The following is a 19,038-nucleotide window of genomic DNA, read 5'->3' as shown; positions in this document are numbered from 1 at the left end:
CAGTTTGATCTTGGGACAAACTTAATCTAACTTTTCGCAAGAAAATTTAGTGCACACATTTACAGTAATATTCTTTTCTCTTTCCCCAACAGATCTGGGACATTATTGAGAAGCATGACACTGGCTGTACAGCCGGTGGGGGTAAAGACAGTCTGGGGGTTTTCTATGATGCAGGTCTGCTGTTTCAGTCTGATAAAGCAGGAGGCACCGCTGGAAGAACAGGTAACACTTAAAAAAATGAATAAAACTCTGTGTGGTGCTGTAATAGGTCAATAAATCAACTGCAAGTTGTGTAATGAAGCAGTTGCTGCTACCACCCCAAAACAGATTATTAGAGTAGATTAGATTCACTTTATTCATCCCACATCGGGGAAATTCACATGTTACAGTAGCAAGTCAAACAGATAACAAATGTCAAACAGATAACAAATAAAACTGAAATAAAAATTAGACAAACGAAGGATTAAATACAGAGGGCTATTTGCATTATCTACTGTGAAAAAGTATAGAAAAATTGCCTTATTGAGAGGCTTGGAAAAATTGCACATTACAGGTAGACTCTGTATATACACACACACACACACACACACACATATATATATATATATGCATAAAAATAGTTTAGGGCCTATATTAATTGCACATAATTGCATCGATGAGAGATGGCAGAGGTAGTAGTGGTGAAGTAGTGCAAATATAACGACAAACAGGTTATTGTTGCTACGTTACAAGTTGTGGGTGTTATACAGTCTGACAGCAGTAGGTATGAATGACCTGCTGTACCTCTCCTTCTTACACCATGGGTGTAGCAGTCTACTACTAAACAAGCTGCTTAAAGCCCCCACAGCCTCATGTAGGGGGTGAGAGGGGTTATCCATGATTGAGGTCAGCTTGGCTAACATCCTCTTCTCACCCACCACCTCAATGGAGTCCAGAGGACAGTCCAAGACTGAGTCAGCCCTTCTGACCAGTTTATTAAGTTTCTTCCTGTCCCTCTCTGAACTTCCACAGCCCCAGCAGACCACAGCATAGAAAATCACTGATGCTACCACAGAGTCATAAAAAGTCCTAAGCAGTGTCCTGCACACACCAAAAGACCTCAGTCTTCTCAAGAGGTGGAGACGACTTTGGCCCTTCTTGTACAGGACATCTGTGTTGTTAGTCCAGTCCAGTTTGTTGTTGAGGTGAACACCCAGGTATTTGTACTCCTCCACGATCTCAATGTCCAAACCCTGGATGCTCACTGGTGCAATTTGAGGAACCGTCCTTCTGAAATCGATCACCACCTCCTTTGTCTTGCTGGCGTTGATGCGCAGGTGGTTCAGTTCGCACCAGGCGACAAAGTTGGTGATGGCCTCTCTGTACTCCAGATCGTCCCCCTCTGACACATGTCCAATGATGGTTGTAACATCTGAGAACTTCTGGAGGTGGCAGCTGTCCATGTTGTAGCTGAAGTCAGATGTGTAAAGTGTAAAGAGGAAAGGAGAGAGCACTGTACCCTGTGGAGCCCCTGTGCTGCAGACTACCACATCAGACACACAGTCGCGGAGCCTCACATACTGCGGTCTGTTAATGAGGTAGTCGATGATCCATGCAGCCAGGTGGCAGTCGACACCAGCTCCCTCCAGCTTCCCCCTAAGCAGTGATGGCTGGATTGTGTTGAAAGCACTGGAGAAGTCAAAGAACATGATTCTCACAGTGCTCCCAGTGCCCTCCAGGTGCAAAAGTGACCAGTGTAGCAGGTAAATGACAGCATCATCCACACCAATGCCCGGTCGATATGCAAACTGCAGGGTGTCCATCTCACCGTTCACCAGGTGTCGGAGGTGGGAGAGAACAATCCTCTCCATGATCTTCATTAGGTGAGACGTTAAAGCTACTGGCTGAAAGTGGTTGAGCTCCCTGGGGTGCACAGTCTTGGGAACTGGAACCACACATGATGTTTTCCACAGAAGTGGAACTTTCTCCAGACTGAGGCTCAGGTTGAAAATGTACAGAAGAATCCCACAGAGCTGATCTGCACAGTCCTTAAGCAGTCTGGAGTTGATACCATCAGGGCCAGCAGCTTTCCTTGTCTTGATCCTCCTCAGCTCCTTCAACACCTGATCAGCTGTTATGGAGAGGCAAGGGGTGTAGCCAAGGTGTGAGTCCTGTAGAGTGAGGTCGGGGGTGGAGTGTGTGGATTGGTCTGGCAGGGATCGGAGGGGGGTGATGTGGTGTGAGGAGGGAGCTGTTGGTGTCAGAGGTATTATGAAGGGGGGGGGTGATATCACAGACCGGTCAGGCGGTCAGGACTATGGTGAGTGGGGGAGGGTGGGGTGGCACAGTCAAATCTGTTGAAAAAGAGATTCAACTCATTTGCCCAGTCTTGGCCCCCAGATACAGGGCCCCTCCCACTGTCCTTTGTGTGGCCAGAGATGGTTTTCAGGCCTCTCCATACCTCTCCGGTGTTGCTCTCCTTGAGGTGCTCCTCCAGCTTCCTCCTGTAGCTGTCTTTGCCTCTCCTTATCCCCCTCTTCAGCTCCCTCTGCACTCTCCTCATCTCCTCCTTGTTGCCAGATTTAAAAACCCTCTTCTTCTCGTTTAATAGGGCTTTTAGTTCAGAGGTCACCCAGGGTTTATTGTTGGGAAAACACTGTACCTTCCTGACTGGCATAGTGTTTTCAACACAGAAATTAATGTAATCTGTGATGCAGGTTGTCAGGCTATCAATGTCCTCCCTGTGAGGTTCACACAACACATCCCAGTCTGTGGTGTCAAAGCAGTCCCTCAGTGCCATACTGGTCTCCTCAGACCAGCTCCTTACATACCTCTTGGTGGGTGGTTGTTTATTCACCATAGGTATGTATGTAGGGGACAAGTGAACCAGATTGTGGTCAGAATGGCCCAGCAGGGGGAGGGGTGATATGCGTCCTTGGTGTTCACATACATTAAATCCAAAGTTCTCTTGTCTCTGGTGTGGCATTTCACATACTGAGTGAAGGTTGGGAGAGTGGAGGACAGGGAAGCATGACTGAAGTCACCAGAGATTAGTAGCAGGGACTGGGGGTGCGATGTCTGAAGCTTTGACACTGTAGTGTGTAAGAGCTCACAGGCTGCAGCAGCACTGGCTGCTGGGGGGATGTAAACAGTTATCGCAATAACGTGCGAGAATTCCCTCGGGAGGTAATATGGCCGAATGCTAACCACTAACAGTTCAATGTTTTTACTGCAATACTGCTCCTTTACGTGCCCCGGGTTACACCACCTGTCATTCACAAACATCGCTATACCCCCTCCTTTCCTCTTACCGCTCTCCTTGGCTTTCCTGTCCGCTCTCACGAGTTGAAATCCGTCCAGAGTGACGTGTGAGTCAGGTGAGAGTTCATTCAGCCAAGTCTCTGTGAAGCACATAAGGCTACACTCCCAGTACTCCCTCTGCAGCCTGGTTAGTGCCATTAGCTCATCCATTTATTAGGGAGAGATCTTACGTTTCTCATGATGACAGACGATATACATGGTTTATACCGTCTTTTCTTCTCCCGGCACTTCATTCCAGCTCTGCATTCCCTTCTCGTTCTCCTTAATTCTGCAGGGATCACCGGTCTTTCCGCAGGGAGCACCTTGGTGTTGCGCAGTGCTAACAGCTGCTCCCGAGTGTAAACAATGGAGCCGTGGCTAAAAGGGTCCACTGATGCCGATTTAACTAGCCCCAGAAAGAAAAAGAGAAAAATACAAATGCACAGTCTCACGAGTAGTACATCTGGAGGTGCACACTTCCGACTGAGACTAGTGCAGAAAGAAACATGAAAAAAAGTACAGAAACATACCAAAACACACAAACACGCTTGGAGCTACTGCAACTAGCTGTCACTCTTGCGGCGCCATCTTGGGAAGATGGGGAAGATGAGATGAGATCTTATCTCATCTCGTTATCTCTAGCCGCTTTATCCTTCTACAGGGTCGCAGGCAAGCTGGAGCCTATCCCAGCTGACTACGGGTGAAAGGCGGGGTACACCCTGGACAAGTCGCCAGGTCATCACAGGGCTGACACATAGACACAGACAACCATTCACACTCACATTCACACCTACGGTCAATTTAGAGTCACCAGTTAACCTAACCTGCATGTCTTTGGACTGTGGGGGAAACCGGAGCACCCAGAGGAAACCCACGCGGACACGGGGAGAACATGCAAACTCTACACAGAAAGGCCCTTGCCAGCCACAGGGCTCGACCCCAGGACCTTCTTGCTGTGAGGCAACAGCGCTAACCACTACACCACCGTGCCGCCCCCAAAACAGATTATTTCCACTTTAATAGCACATCCCTAAGCGTTTAATTCTACTCATACCACAGCAATTTCCTAACAAATATTTAATCTATTAATCACACATCATACTTTTTAATCCAAGTTCAGTAATTTGCTCTAGCAGCACTGGGGCAAATTGCTACTCTCACTCAGGATCTTTCTAGTTTCTTCTTCTTCTTCTTATTATTATTATTATTATTATTATCATCATCTCGTCTCTCGTCTCGTCTTCTTCCACTTATCCGGGGCCGGGTCACGAAGGCAGCAGTCTGAGCATGGAAGCCCAAACTTCCCTTTCCCCAGACACCTCGGCCAGCTCCTCGGGAAGAACACCGAGGCATTCCCAGGCCAGCTGAGAGACATAGTTCCTCCAGTGTGTCCTGGGTCTTCCCCGGGGCCTCCTCCTGGGGGGACATGCCTGGAACACCTCCCCAGGGAGGCGTCCAGGAGGCATTCAAAAGAGATGCCCGAGCCACCTCAGCTGATTCCTCTCAATGTGGAGGAGCAGCGGCTCTACTCCAAGCTTCTCCCGAGTGACTGTGCTTCTCACCCTATCTCTAAGAGAGCGCCCAGCCACCCTGCAAAGGAAACTCATTTTGGCTGCTTGTATCCACGATCTTGTTCTTTCAGTCATTACCCAAAGCTCATGACCATAGGTGAGAGTCGGAACGTAGCTCAACCAGTAAATCGAGAGCTTCGCCTTTTGACTCAGCTCCTTCTTCACCATGATGGACTCCACTTGAGGCAGGACTTCTCCACCAACCTGGAGAGGGCAAGCCACCTTTTTCCGGTCAAGAACCATGGCCTCGGACTTGGAGGTGCTGATTCTCATCCCAGCCACTTCACACTTGACTGCAAACTGCCCCAGTGCATGCTGAAGGTCCTGGTTTGAAGAAGCCAACAGGACAACATCATCTGCAAAAAGCAGAGATGAAATCCTGTGTAGTTCCCAAACAGGATTCCTTCTGGCCCCTGGCTGCACCTAGAAATTCTGTCCATAAAAATTATGAACAGAACCGGTGACAAAGGGCAGCCCTGCCGGAGTCCAGCATGCACTGAGAACAGGTCTGACTTACTGCCGGCAATGCGAACCAGACTCCTGCTCCGTTCGTACAGGGACCGGACAGCCCTTAGCAAAGAGCCCCGAACCCCATACTCCCAAAGCAACCCCCACAGAATACCACAAGGGACATGGACAAATGCCTTCTCCAGATCCACAAAGCACATGTGGACTGGTTGGGCAAACTCCCATGAACCCTCAAGCACCCTATGAAGGGTATAGAGCTGGTCCAGTGTCCCGCGACCAGGATGAAAACCGCATTGTTCCTCCTGGATCCAAGGTTCAACTATTGGCCAAATTCTCCTCTCCAGCACCCTGGAGTAAACCTTCCCTGGGAGGCTGAGAAGTGTGATTCCCCTATAATTGGAGCACACTCTCCGGTCCCCTTTCTTAAAAAGAGGGACCACCACCCCAGTCTGCCACTCCAGAGGCACTGTCCCCGACCGCCACGCGATGTTGCAGAGGCGTGTCAGCCAAGACAGCCCCACAACATCCAGAGACTTGAGATACTCAGGGCGGATCTCATCCACCCCCGGTGCCTTGCCACCGAGGAGCTTGCTAACCACCTCAGTGACTTCAGCTTGGGTAATGGACGAGTCCACCCCTGAGTCATCAGCCTCCGCTTCCTCAATGGAAGACGTGACGGTGGGATTGAGGAGATCCTTGAAGTATTCCTTCCACCGCCCAACAATGTCCCCAGTCAAGGTCAACAGTTCCCCACCCGCACTGCAAACAGTGTTGGCAGAGTACTGTTTCCCCCTCCTGAGGCACCAGATGGTTTGCCAGAATTTCTTCGAGGCCGACCGATAGTCCTCCTCCATGGCCTCACTGAGCTCTTCCCAGTTCTGAGTTTTTGCCTCCGCAACTGCCCGAGCTGTGGCTTATTATTATTATCCTAACATTTTAGGACGCTATTTCTCCCTCAGTTTTCAACCAATCATCACCAAATTTCACATGAAGAATACTTCTGGGCTGAATTAAGCTGATATGACTTTTGGTGCTGATCTAGATCACTGAATTGAATGATCCATGAAAAACAGGATTCTTTTCCTCCCTAAGCATCATTCTCTATCTCTTACCATTCCAGATCTATAGGATACGGTGACCAGATGTCCCAGTTTGTAACAGCTAGCGCAAATTACTGTGACTTGAGTCACAGTCTCTATCTAGTTACTATTATTCTTCTAATGTTTTTAGGACACTATTTTTTCCTCGGTTTTCAACCAATCATCACCAAATTTCATATGAATACCTCTGGGCTGAATTATATTGCTATAACTTTTGGTGCTGATCTGGATCACTGATACAAAATGATCCATCAAAAATGGGATTTTTTAAAATCACTTATAACTCTGTCAATTTTCATGATTTTTTTCAATCCTTTTTTTTTGTTTATTTTTGGGGGGTGTTGTGTGTGTTTTTCAGGGGGGCAGGGCATAACTTTTCCTCACTAAGCATCATTCTCTAACTCTTACCGTTCCAGATCTATAGGGTACGTTCCGGTTTGTAACAGCTAGCACAAATTACTGTGACTTTATCTAGTTTAAACTTATTGTTGTGGAACATCTCTGCAACAAGTTAGTTTCTGTTATCAATTATATTATAGCAGCTATAAACATTTGCTCTTCCACCAACCTCTCTTTTTTAACAATAAAAACACGGCTTGTCATGTCACAACTTTTCTGTCCTGAAAACCTTCCTTCATTGAAAATCTTAGTTCCAGCTTTACCTCTGATTGGTGCAAAATGTTGACACCAGCATCTCCTTCCATAAATGTGAAACATTTCCTCACTTCAATGACCACTTTATAGCCAAAAGATCGTGGACACTTAACCAGCATATCCATATGTGGTTCTTCACCAAACTGTTGACAAAATGGAAGAACACAATTGTGTAGAACGTCTTTGTTTGAATGCAGTAGCATTACAATTTCCCTTCAGTGGAACGAAGGGGTCCAAACCTCTACCACACTGAACATCTTTGAGATGATCTGGAAAGCTGAATGCACTTGATCTGAATGTTGAATGAATCACCTGATATCAGTGCCTGGCTTCATTAATGCTTTTATGGCTGAATGGATAAATCCCTATAGCCATGCACCAAAATCAAGTGGAAAGCCTTTCTAGAAGAGTGGACATTATTCTAACAGCAAAGTGGAATTAAATCTAGAATGGGATATTCACCAAGGACATATGTTTTGATGATCAGGTGTCCACATCAGGTATTTGGTCATATACCATCTCATCTCATCTCATTATATATAGATTAGGGATAAAATTAGCTCATGTTTTAAGTCGTTCAAATTCTGTAAAGCTGCTTTGCGACAATGTTTATTGTTAAAAGCGCTGTACAAATAAACTTGATTTGATTTGATTATCTCTAGCCACTTTATCCTGTTCTACAGGGTCGCAGGCAAGCTGGAGCCTATCCCAGCTGACTACGGGCGAAAGGCGGGGTACACCCTGGACAAGTCGCCAGGTCATCACAGGGCTGACGCATAGACACAGACAACCATTCACACTCACATTCACACCTACGCTCAATTTAGAGTCACCAGTTAACCTAACCTGCATGTCTTTGGACTGTGGGGGAAACCGGAGCACCCGGAGGAAACCCACACAGACACAGGGAGAACATGCAAACTCTGCACAGAAGGCACTCGCCGGCCACGGGACTCGAACCTGGACCTTCTTGCTGTGAGGCAACAGCGCTAACCACTACACCACCGTGCCACCCGTCATATACCATATGGTTTATTCTTTGTTATATATGACAGGTTTTTATTAGAAATAGGATTATATTACATGGACCTTCTCACAAACCCCTGTGATGAGCTGTGACTATGGAATAAGCCATTAGAACAAGTACATTAATGTAAATCTGTGACTTGCAGCTGCATTACTTGGAACTGTTACAGAAAATTAACACCTTCTCACCAGTTCAAGGATCCAGAATTCAATAGCACAGTGATATAAATTGATAATATATTCGAGGTACAGCAAATTTTTTTGGGGAAAATGATGCATGTTTAGACTTCAGCAACAAGCTGGCTCTTCCTTTACTACAAGCTGTAATTTCCTTTTACTAGATCCTGTGTGTCCCATCCCACTGAAGAGAAAACGGAGAGCTGAGACTCTATTACAGATCACCCAAACACTGAGTAAGAAGCTGGAATTTTTATTCAACAGTTTGATTAGATAGATAGATAGATAGATAGATAGATAGATAGATAGATAGATAGATAGATAGATAGATAGATAGATAGATAAAGGGGGAATTTATAGATCTTGACTACCAGTTTCTCAGTGCTGATCTTCATTTGTACCCTTTTTTGTAAGTTGGTAAATACTCCGGTGAACAGAAGAAATGCTGTACAGACGGACTGAAGCTGAAAAGGCTTGGCTACACATGTGAACGGAGAGCTTCTTTCATTTTGGAGGGTGCAGAGTGTGTCCAGGCCTTCCTTCACTGTTGTAAGGAGATCCAAAAACGCAAGGATGAGGAGAGAGACCTGCTGCATCTGGCTCGGAGTAAGGACCAACTTTGTTCTTTATTTTTGTTTGAGTTGTTAAAGGTTCCTAAAAACATTTAAAAATTAACTAAATGTAAGATTTAAAGCAAAAAAAAATATCCAAGAGCATTACAGTGTTGCCTTTTGAAGCCAACCAATTCATTAACTAACTTCTTTGCCCAGTCCCATGTCTTGGTTGCACAAAAACCAAACCAATTAGGCTAAAATGACATCACTAACATCATTAGTCAGTCCATTACAGAGTAAAAGAAGCCATAGTTCTTATCACACCTGTGCCTGCAAGAAGATCATCTGAAGAAGAAAAAGCCTTTATTTGTCACATGTACACTCAAGCACCTCCTCTGCATTTAACCCATCTTGGGCAGTGAACACACACAAATGATCAATGAGCACACACACACACCCAGTGCAGTGGGCAGCTATGCTACAGCACCCAGGAGCAGTTGGGGGTCAGGTGCCTTGCTCAAGGACACTTCAGCCATGATATAGAGGGAGCCATGATCACTCACTCAACTCCTCTCACATTTTTTTCCTGCTGGTCCTGGGAATCGAACTGGCAACCTATGGACCCAAGGCTGCTTCTCTAACCTTCCAGCCATGGCTGTACCCTTATTTGGTCAACTGCATGGAAAATAAGAATGATAAATGGTTAAGCCTGTTGACACGTCCTTTAAGGCCATAACTTGAGGGCCCAAACTGCAATATATAGTTTAAATATGAATATAGCTACAAGGAGCAATCTGTGGGGTCCAAGCATATTTCATAAGTAGTGCCCCCAGTGCAGTGCATGGACCCATGACAACCCAAAGTTGCAACCTTCCATCCATCCATCCATCCATCCATCCATCCATCCATTTTCTTCCACTTATCCGAAGTTGGGTTGCGGTGGCAGCAGGCTAAGCAGGGTATTCCAGGCATCTTTCTCCCCAGCAATGCTTTCCAGTTCCTCCTGGGGGATCCCAAGGTGCTCCCAGGCCAGATGAGATGCATAAACTCTCCAGCATGTTCTGGGTCTACCCCGAAGTCTCCTCCCAGTTGGATGTGCCCGGAAAACCTCCAAAGGAAGGCACCCAGGAGTAGGCCTGTTTGAAGCTATTTGGGGGCCCTCGGCAAAGGGGGATCTGGGGCCCATAATTATCCCCCTCCTCGAGTATCTAGCACTATTCATACTTTGCAACATGACGTCACAAGGAGGGCTGGAGGGCAAGAATGGCATCAAAGCAGCAGGTCTACATTAGTTTAGGCATGATTTCTCATCCCTTTTTCACTGAAAACGTGATGATATACATAAAAGTAATGGACTGCAAATAATATTTGGCTATACTACCTTACATTCTGGGGTAACAAAGACTGTGCAGATCCGGACAAAACTGAGTTTAAATCCCATTGAAAGAAGTACCGTTTTCTCGCTTATCATGTCCAAAATCTGACTTGAGCTGCGGTGATATTACACCAATATGCCCCATTCCCAACGTCATAGTCCCAAACTAACTCTGACTATGACATTTTGATAAACACAATAAGTTAATCTGGGAGAAGTTGACAGTCTTTCACCTATTTGTGTGGCACATATTAGAATTTTTAGCCAGTCCTTGCAAGTTTGTAAGCCTGTTGTGCATGACAACGTTTACATCACTGTTATAAACACTGTCGACAAGATAACTACCATTAACGTAAGCTAGCTACCAAATTTGCTTGTCGACCCGCTTGGTATTAATGAGTGTGTACATTCTCACTTACCAGTGTCTTGTTTTTTTCTGTCTTCCTCTTCCATTTTCTTCTTTCTCTTCTGGCTCCCTGAGGGGTAATTTCGCTTCATATTTGATTTTTTTTTTTTTGCCGCGGAGCTCTGCAATCACTTGACTGGACAGAGATGGGCATTGAGGGGTTGACAACAGACTGTCATTGCACTTTTTGGCCAAAGCATGTAGGGAGGCGCTGTTGTGCATTAGGGGGCCCCCCTTGGAACTAGGGTATTTCAACAAGTGTCATTAGGCGCTGCGCTGCCGCGCTCAAAAAGTTGTCATTGCTATTGAATACATAACCAGTCGTTCGGCAGCAGGGGCCCTTCGAGGGCTGGGGCCCTAGGCAATTGCCAAGTCTGCCTACCTTGTTGCAATGGGTCTGCCCAGGAGGCATCCTAGTCAGATGCCCAAACCACCTCAGCTGACTCCTTTCGACATGAAGAAGCAGCGGCTCTAGTCCAAGATCCCTTCGGATGTCTGAGCTCAACACCCTATCTCTAAGGGTGAACCCAGCCACCCTACGGAGAAAGCTCATCTCAGCCGCTTGTATCTGCAATCTCATCCTTTCAGTCACTACCCAAAGTTCATGATGAAGTTGCAACCTGCCATTAAATACTGCACAAAAAACTTGCAAAAAACACGCATTATCAATTTAACTTATTTTAATTTGTTTAACCCTTAGAGCCTGACTGACATAAATTTGCATCGCTTCTTTTCAGTTGAACAGTCCCCTGCTTGCTTCACTGCTCCACACTTGCAAATATATCAATATCTTAAGTCTGTCAAACTGACTTGCCTTATTTTTTGATAAGTGAAAGTTTGCCACTTGTCCAAGGCACAATTTACAAATACAAATCTGTTCAGGTGACGATGATGATGATGACTTCATCAACTCTGATGAAATTGTCACCCGAACACAGTTCCCTGAGAGCTGGTTGTGGGAAGACATTGACCTGCCACCCTGTCAAGGAAATATACCATGGTAATTGGAATAATCCAAGATTTATATGAGTGTAGCATTTTGGTGGTAAATGGTAGTTCTGATTTGATGTTTCCCTTTTTATTTTAGTACTACAACAAGCCACACCTTGGCCAAAAACTATCTCAAAGACTCTATTACTACCTGGGAAATCCTCGCCATCAGTCTGTCAAAGACCCATGGTCAGTACCATGCCTTCTTCGCACGTCTGAAATATCTTGATGTAAACAATGATATGTCTAAAAAACTGAAATACACACCTGTAATGGCTGATATATGATGGCAAATGTTAAAAGAATATTAAAACATTTCACTTTCCCTGTAGGTATCTGTGTAGCTGATCCCTATGAACTAACAGTGGCAAAAGACTTCTTTGTGGATCTCAAGTTACCTTACTCAGCAGTACGCAATGAACAACTGGAAATCAAAGCTGTTCTGTATAACTTCTCCAACAGGAAACAGAGGGTACTTTTTACTCTTACCTGCACTTATATATATATATATATATATTCTTTTATAAAATACAGTTCAGCTCATAGCAACAGGTTGGTGCAGCATGTAGTGTTGCTGTCTCACAGCTCTAGGGTTCTCAGTTTCATCCTGAGCTCAGATTAAGGTCTGTTTGGAGTTTCTGCACATGTTCTACCACATGGGCTTTATGTAGGTTCTCTGGTTACCTCCCACCTCCCAAGAACATTCCCAGTTGGTTGATTGGCTATGCTAAATCCCCTCACCCATGTGTACCATGTGCTGCTATGGACTGATATCAAACCCAGAGTCTATTTCTGCCTTATACCCAGCATTCCCAGGACAGGATCTGGATCCACCACCACCCTGACTGGCATAAAATATTTACAGAAGCTGCATGAATGAAATTGTTTGAAGTTCAGCCACATAATCCATCCATTATCTCTAACCACTTTTCCTGTGCAGGGTCATGGGCAAGCTGGAGCCTATCCCAGCTGACTATGGGTGAGAGGCGGGGTACACCCTGGACAAGTCACCAAACCATCACAGGGTTGACACATAGAGACAAAAAAACATTCACACCTACAGTCAATTTAGAGCCTCCAGTTAGCCTAACCTGCATGTCTTTGGTCTGTGGGGGAAACCGGAGCAACCAGAGGAAACCCACACAAACATGGGGAGAACATGCAAACTCCACACAGAAAGGCTCAAATCCAGAACTTTCTTGCTGTGAGGCAACAGTGCTAACCACTACACCACCATGCCACCCAAGTTCAGCCACGTGATTCACTTCATATCTCACACTAATGCCTGCTTCTTAACAAGTTAACATAAGTTTTGTCCTGATCTTGATGTCTGACTTCCTGTCCTTTCCAGGTGCGTGTGGAATTCCTTGAGACAGAGAATGTTTGCAGTGCAGCCAGCAAAAAGAAAAAATACAAAACCATAGTTAACATTGATGCCCAATCTACCAGATCTGTCCCATATGTAATTATTCCCATGAAAGCAGGGGACCACCAGATAGAGGTGCTGGCTGCAGGAGGATTCTTTGATGATGGTGTAAGGAAAACCCTGAAAGTAGTGGTGAGTGTCAGCAGATTTGTAAAAACCTGCAATTTTGGTTATATATAGTGATAAAAATGAACTTGCATGAGCTTTCTGATAAATGTTGTGAGTATGCAGGCACTTACGGATGTATGTGCAGTGAAAGACAGCTTAAGAATAGCAAACCAAGCCAAATCAAGAGACAGGAATCAAGGTCAGTAAACGCATTAGGGTCAGACGATCAGCAAACAGAATATCAGAGGTAAACAGAGATCGAGGAAACAAGAAACACTAGCAAAGGTCAGAATGGTAGAAAGGCAGTCATAGAGATAACAAGGCTTGGTATGCTCAGTGAACCGGAACGATACTTTGCACTGAGCGCTTGTGTGACTGGTGTTTATATGCAGGAGCAGGTGATGAGGAAATGGATGTCAGCTGTGTGTTAGAAAGCAGGAGACAGAGGGTGCTGTGTGTTCTGGGAGTTGTAGTTTGAGCTGTCCATGTTTGTAGTCAGCTCTTCACCAGTGGGTTTACTGACAGAGCCCCCCCGAGACGGTACGTCCGGGAGCTAAAGTCTTCTGGGGGCATCCTTGACCTCTAGGTGCTGGTTTGCTGGGATGCTGAGTATGGAAATCCTGCTTGAGCAGTGGGTGAAGGATGTATTTGGACTTTACCCAACTCTGTTCCTCCGGCCTGTATACTTCCCAATCTACCAGGTACTCGATCTGACCACCTCTTCGCCTGGAGTTGAGGATCTTGTTGACCTGGTAGATGGGTTCTCCGTTGAGGTTCAAAGAGGAATGGGCTAGAGTGGGTGTGTTCTCAGAGAGTGGACCTGGAATGATGGGTTTAAGATTGAATACGCGAAAAGTGGGAGAGATTCTGCTGTGCAGTGGAAGTTCTAGTTGGTAAGAGACATCATTGATGCACCGTAGTACCTTGAAGGATCCGATGTAATGTGGCTGGAGCTTCTTACAGGTTTGTGTCCCTCGTAGGTTCTTTGTTACCACCCATCCTCGATCTCCTGGAAGGTACGTGGGGGTCTCTCTTCTATGACAATCGGCATAGGCTTTGTATTTCATGCAGACAATTTCAAGTCGCTGGTGAACCTCCTCCCAAACAGTTTGGCTGTGTTTGAACCATTCACTGACTGCCTGGACTTGACTGGGTGTGTCGTCCCAGGGGAACAAGGGTGGTTAGTAGCCGAGTATGCACTGGAATGGTGTTAGCTGAGTCGCAGAATGCTTCAGTGAGTTCTGCGCATATTTGGCCCATGGCAGGAAACATGCCCAGTCCCCCTGGTTGCACATGCAGTACATGCATAGGAAGCAGCCGATCTCCTGTTTGGCCTGCTCTACCTGCCCATTGGACTGGGGGTGGTAACTTGACGTGAGGCTAACAGACAATCCCAGTGTCTCCATGAAGCATGACCAGAACTTGTATATGAACTGAGGACCTCGGTCACTTACGATGTCCTCAGGGATGCTGTAGTAGCGGAAGACTTGCTGATACAGGAGTTCCACTGTTTGGTCAGCAGTGGGAATGCCCAGAAGAGGGATGAGCCTCAAGGCCTTCGAGAACCGGTCTATGGTGACCATGATTGTGGTGTTTTGGGATGCAGGAAGGTCTGTGCTGAAGTTGATCACCAAGTGTGGCCATGGTCGCTGTGGGACAGGTAGAGGCATAAGTTTGCTGGCCGGAGGAGCTCGGGGAACCTTGGCTTGTGTGCAGTTGGAACAAGAAGCAACAAAGCGGTTGATCTCGGTCAACATGTTGTCCCACCAGTACCTATTCTTCAGCATTTGGTAGGTGCGATAGCTGTTGGGGTGACCAGTGGCAGGAGAGGAGTGTGCCCAGGTGATGAGTTTGCTGCATAGATGTGTGGGCACAAAGAGAAGGCCAGGTGGGATGTTGCTGGGAGTAGTCTGAGGTTGAGATTTATGAATTTCGCTGTCCAAATCCCATGTGATGGATTGGATGAAATGTTGGGGTGGAATGATGGGTTGGGGTTCTGTGTCTCTGGGTGACGGATCTACAGCCCGAGACAGAGCATCCGCTTTAGTGTTCTTGGACCCTGGTCAGAAGGAGATAGAGAAGTTAAACCAGGTAAAGAATAGTGCCCACCTGGCCTGACATGGATTCAGCATCTTGACCTTCTTGAGATACTCTAGGTTCTTGTGGTCGGTTTAGATGGTGAACGGGTGAGTTGCTCCCTCCAGCCAGTGTTACCACTCTTCTAGGGCTAGCTTGATGGCCAGCAGCCCACGATTGCCCATGTCATAGTTCCTCTCGGCAGGGGTAAGCTTTTTAGAGAAAAAAGGCCACTGGGTGTAGTTTTGGCCTTTCTCCAAATTGTTGGGAAAGGATGGCTCCGACTCCTGTGTCAGAGGCATCCACCTCTACGACAAATGGCTTTGTGGTGTCTGGATGTTGGAGAATGGGAACCAACGTGAATGCAGCCTTAAGCTGGTTGAAGGCTTCTTCCGCCTGAGGAGTCCACCTAAGGCACTTGGGCCCCTTTTTCAGGAGGGTGGTCAAAGGTGAGGCCAAGGTGTTGAAGTTCCTGATGAATTAGCGGTAGAAGTTGGCGAAATCTAGAAACTTCTGGAGGTCTTTGACTGACTTGGGTTGTGGCCATGAGGTGATGGCCAAGACTTTGGCTGAATCCATACTGACTCCTTCTGAGCTGATGTAGCCCAAGAAGGGGATCTTGTCTAGGTGGAATTCGCATTTCTTGGTGTTGATGTAGAACTGGTTTTGAAGCAGCCATTTTAGTACGGCTCTGATGTGGCTTTGATGACTGGAAATCTGGGGAGTAAATCAAGATGTCATCTATGTATGTGATGATGTACTTTCCCAGCATGTCCCACAGTATGTCGTTGATGAAACTTTGGAACACGTTGAGAGCTGAAGGTAGTCCATACGGCATGACCCGGTATTTGAAGTGACCAGTGGTTGTACTGAACGCTGTCTTCCACTCATCACCTTTTTTAATCCAGATCAAACTGTAGGCACTTCTGAGATCCAGCTTGGAAAAGATCTTGGCCGATCTGAGTTGCTCCAGAGCTGCTGGTACCAGTGAGAGAGGATATGGGTACTTGATGGTGACCTCATTTAGCCCTCGATAGTCAGTGCAGGGTCGTAGTCCACCTCCTCATTTCCCTACAAAGAAGAAGCCGGCCGAGGCAGGAGATTTCGACGGCCGGATGTAACCTTGTTTGAGAGCTTCTTGGATGTATTCCTCCATGGCAGCGTGTTCTTTCTGGGAAAGGGGGTAGATGCCCCCTTGTGGTGGTGCTGTGCCTGGTACCAGTTCGATGGTACAGTCACACGGTCTATGCGGTGGTAGTCCACAGGCCTTCCCCTTACTGAAGACCTCAGAAAGACCCTGGTAGCATTCAGGAACATTGTCCATGGAGGCTGGAAGTGGGCTTTCTACTGAGGTAGAGGAGACGATGAGTTGAGGATGAGAGGCGCAGCTCTGGAAGCACATTGGTGACCACTGGAGTATCTCCTTGTTCTGCCAGGAGATGAGGGGGTCATGCAGTTGTAACCAGGGGTAGCCAAGGATGATATCCTGGTGATCAGTGGTCATGACGTACAAGGATATCAATTCATGATGGAGGGTTCCTACTTACATTTGAAGTGGCTGTGTCCGGGAAGTAACCAAGCCTATGGGTCTGCCGTCGATGGTCCAGATGCTAAGCACGCTCTGCAGAGAGGTGACTGGCAGATGGAACTCCTGTAAGAGAGCTTTGCTGATGAAGTTCCCCTCTGCTCCTGAATCTATGAAGGCGGACAGCATATGAGTGGAAGATGCCAACTTCAGTAATATGGGGATTTTGAAGGACTTAGAGTGGAGCGTTCTCACCGGACTTGGGGAGGAAGTGGATCTCTCAGTGGAGGTTCTCCAGACAGGTCGAACTGGACAGCGCTGGAGGTGGTGATCGGTGCTCCCACAGTTGTAACACAAACCCTCTTTATGCCATCTGGCACTCTCAGTGTGGGACAACTGTGAGCGAGAGAGTTCCATGGGTTTGTGGTCCTCTGGAGGTGGGTTTGGTTTCTTATCTGTGAGGAGCGAAGGCCGGTGTTTCAACAGCTGATCCAGATGTATAGCCAGTTTGATCAAGGCATCCAACGATAGGTTCTCATCTCTCCATGCCAGCTCACTGAGGATCTCAGGGTGCAACCCCTGGCGAAAGACAGCTTTGAGTGCTGGGTTGGTCAAAAACCTTCCTGAAGAAGGAGAGAAAGAGTTCATATGAACCCGCTGGCTTTCCACCTTTGTTCCAGACAACCGTAGCCCAGCGGAGTGCTTTGCTGGAGAGGAGAGACAGAAACTTAGTGATTATATGCTCTTCCAGGATATCCGGCACAGTGGCGAAATACATAGAGCATTTTAGCAAGAAGCCCTTACATGTGGCGGGGTTGCAAGCGAACTTTTCTGGTGCAGGGAGTTGCAACGCTGGGCGAGGAGGAGATTTGGTGCACGCTAGCAGGGCCTGCGACATAACCGTCATTAGCTGCACCATCCTGGTGTTGAGATGGGTGAGCATCTGTTGGTGTTCTCAGAGCAGTCGCCCCTGGGCGTTGAGATCCATCTGCTTTTGAGCCTCTGCTACATCCATGATGGCGAAGTATCCTTTGAGTACACAGGCACTTATGGATGTACTGTATGTGCAGCGGAAGACAGCTTAAGAATAGCGAACCAAGCCAAATCGAGAGACAGGAATCAAGGTCAGTAAACACACTAGGGTCAGGCAATCAGCAAATAGAATATCAGAGGTAAACAGAGATCGAGGAAACGAGAAACACTAGCAAAGGTCAGAATAGTAGAAAGGCAGTCAGAGAGATAACAAGGCTTGGTATGATCGGTGAACCGGAATGATACTTTGCGTTGAGTGCTTGTGTGACTGGTGTTGATATGCAGGGGCAGGTGATGAGGAAATGGATGTCAGCTGTGTGTTAGAAGGCGGGAGACAGAGGTCGCTGTGTGTTCTGGGAATTGTAGTTTGAGCTGTCCATGTTTGTAGTCAGCTCTTCAACAACTGGTTTACTGACAGATGTGATTAATCTTTATATAAAAATGTTATAAGTCCAATGTAATACTTAAATGTCCATCAACATGAGATCTGAAACATTCTTTTTATCTCACTCAGTCTGAAGGTGTGCTAACTGAAGTCCCAGAACAAAATTTGGAACTAAATCCCTCTAAAGTAGCTGGTGAGGTTTTATCTATTCTATACTTAATCAACAGCAAGCACTTTGTTATTTCTCCTTTTTTGTCAGCATTTTTTCTGCACATACTGGTTTTCGATTTTCAGTTTCCACTTCACTCAATTTTCTTGTTCTTTTTGTGTTTTTTGGAATAAAAGGTGGTGTTCAAGTTGTGCAATTGAGGACCAATATACCAAACGGGCAGGTTCCAAACACTCCTTCACACACTTACATCTCTGTGTCTGGTAAGAAGACACTCAAACACATCAATATCAGCAGGTTTTGTTAACTGAGGGCCATTTTTATGTTCATCCCAGTCAGGGCCGGTTCTGGAGGGGTAGCAACGGTAGCATTTGCACCCGGGACTGGTGTGGAGAGGGGCCCCAAAAAATAAGATAAAATAAAAAATAAAGAGTTCTCTCTGTTCCTGAATAAGTGCATTACTGAGTGTCTCTGAGCAAAGGAGAGCCTGAACGTTGTAACCTCCCTATTGGCTGTTTATTGGTTGTTTGTAAAAATGTATCAATTGTTGCCCTTCCCACGGGAATCATCGCGGGCTCGAGAGACGAGACCTGACGAGTTAGTTCGTTGGTAGCAGAACAAAATGTCTGGACTGGACACAAATCGGGTTTTCAGAAAAGGAAAGAAAATAAACGCAGGGTCGAAAATACAAAAAAGGAAGCAGAAAATGCAAAACGA

At 46.4% G+C, this 19,038-nt stretch overlaps 1 protein-coding gene across 1 annotated transcript in view; it reads left to right on the top strand.

Annotated features, from left to right (window-relative positions):
- LOC132866441 (complement C3-like) overlaps positions 1–19,038 on the top strand; it is a 70,707-nt gene that overhangs the window by 18,104 nt on the left and 33,565 nt on the right. Inside the window, exons 15-23 of the mRNA XM_060899201.1 lie at positions 93–222; positions 8,440–8,511; positions 8,690–8,881; positions 11,493–11,610; positions 11,698–11,789; positions 11,933–12,072; positions 12,952–13,158; positions 18,282–18,345; positions 18,498–18,584. Of these exons, the coding sequence (XP_060755184.1) occupies positions 93–222; positions 8,440–8,511; positions 8,690–8,881; positions 11,493–11,610; positions 11,698–11,789; positions 11,933–12,072; positions 12,952–13,158; positions 18,282–18,345; positions 18,498–18,584 (1,102 nt within the window). The remainder of the gene's footprint in view (positions 1–92; positions 223–8,439; positions 8,512–8,689; positions 8,882–11,492; positions 11,611–11,697; positions 11,790–11,932; positions 12,073–12,951; positions 13,159–18,281; positions 18,346–18,497; positions 18,585–19,038) is intronic.

The sequence above is a fragment of the Neoarius graeffei genome, chromosome 18 (genome assembly GCF_027579695.1).
Source record: "Neoarius graeffei isolate fNeoGra1 chromosome 18, fNeoGra1.pri, whole genome shotgun sequence".
NCBI lineage: Eukaryota > Metazoa > Chordata > Actinopteri > Siluriformes > Ariidae > Neoarius > Neoarius graeffei.
Note: the sequence above shows the minus strand (reverse complement) of the source record. Positions and strands in the feature narration are given on the sequence as shown.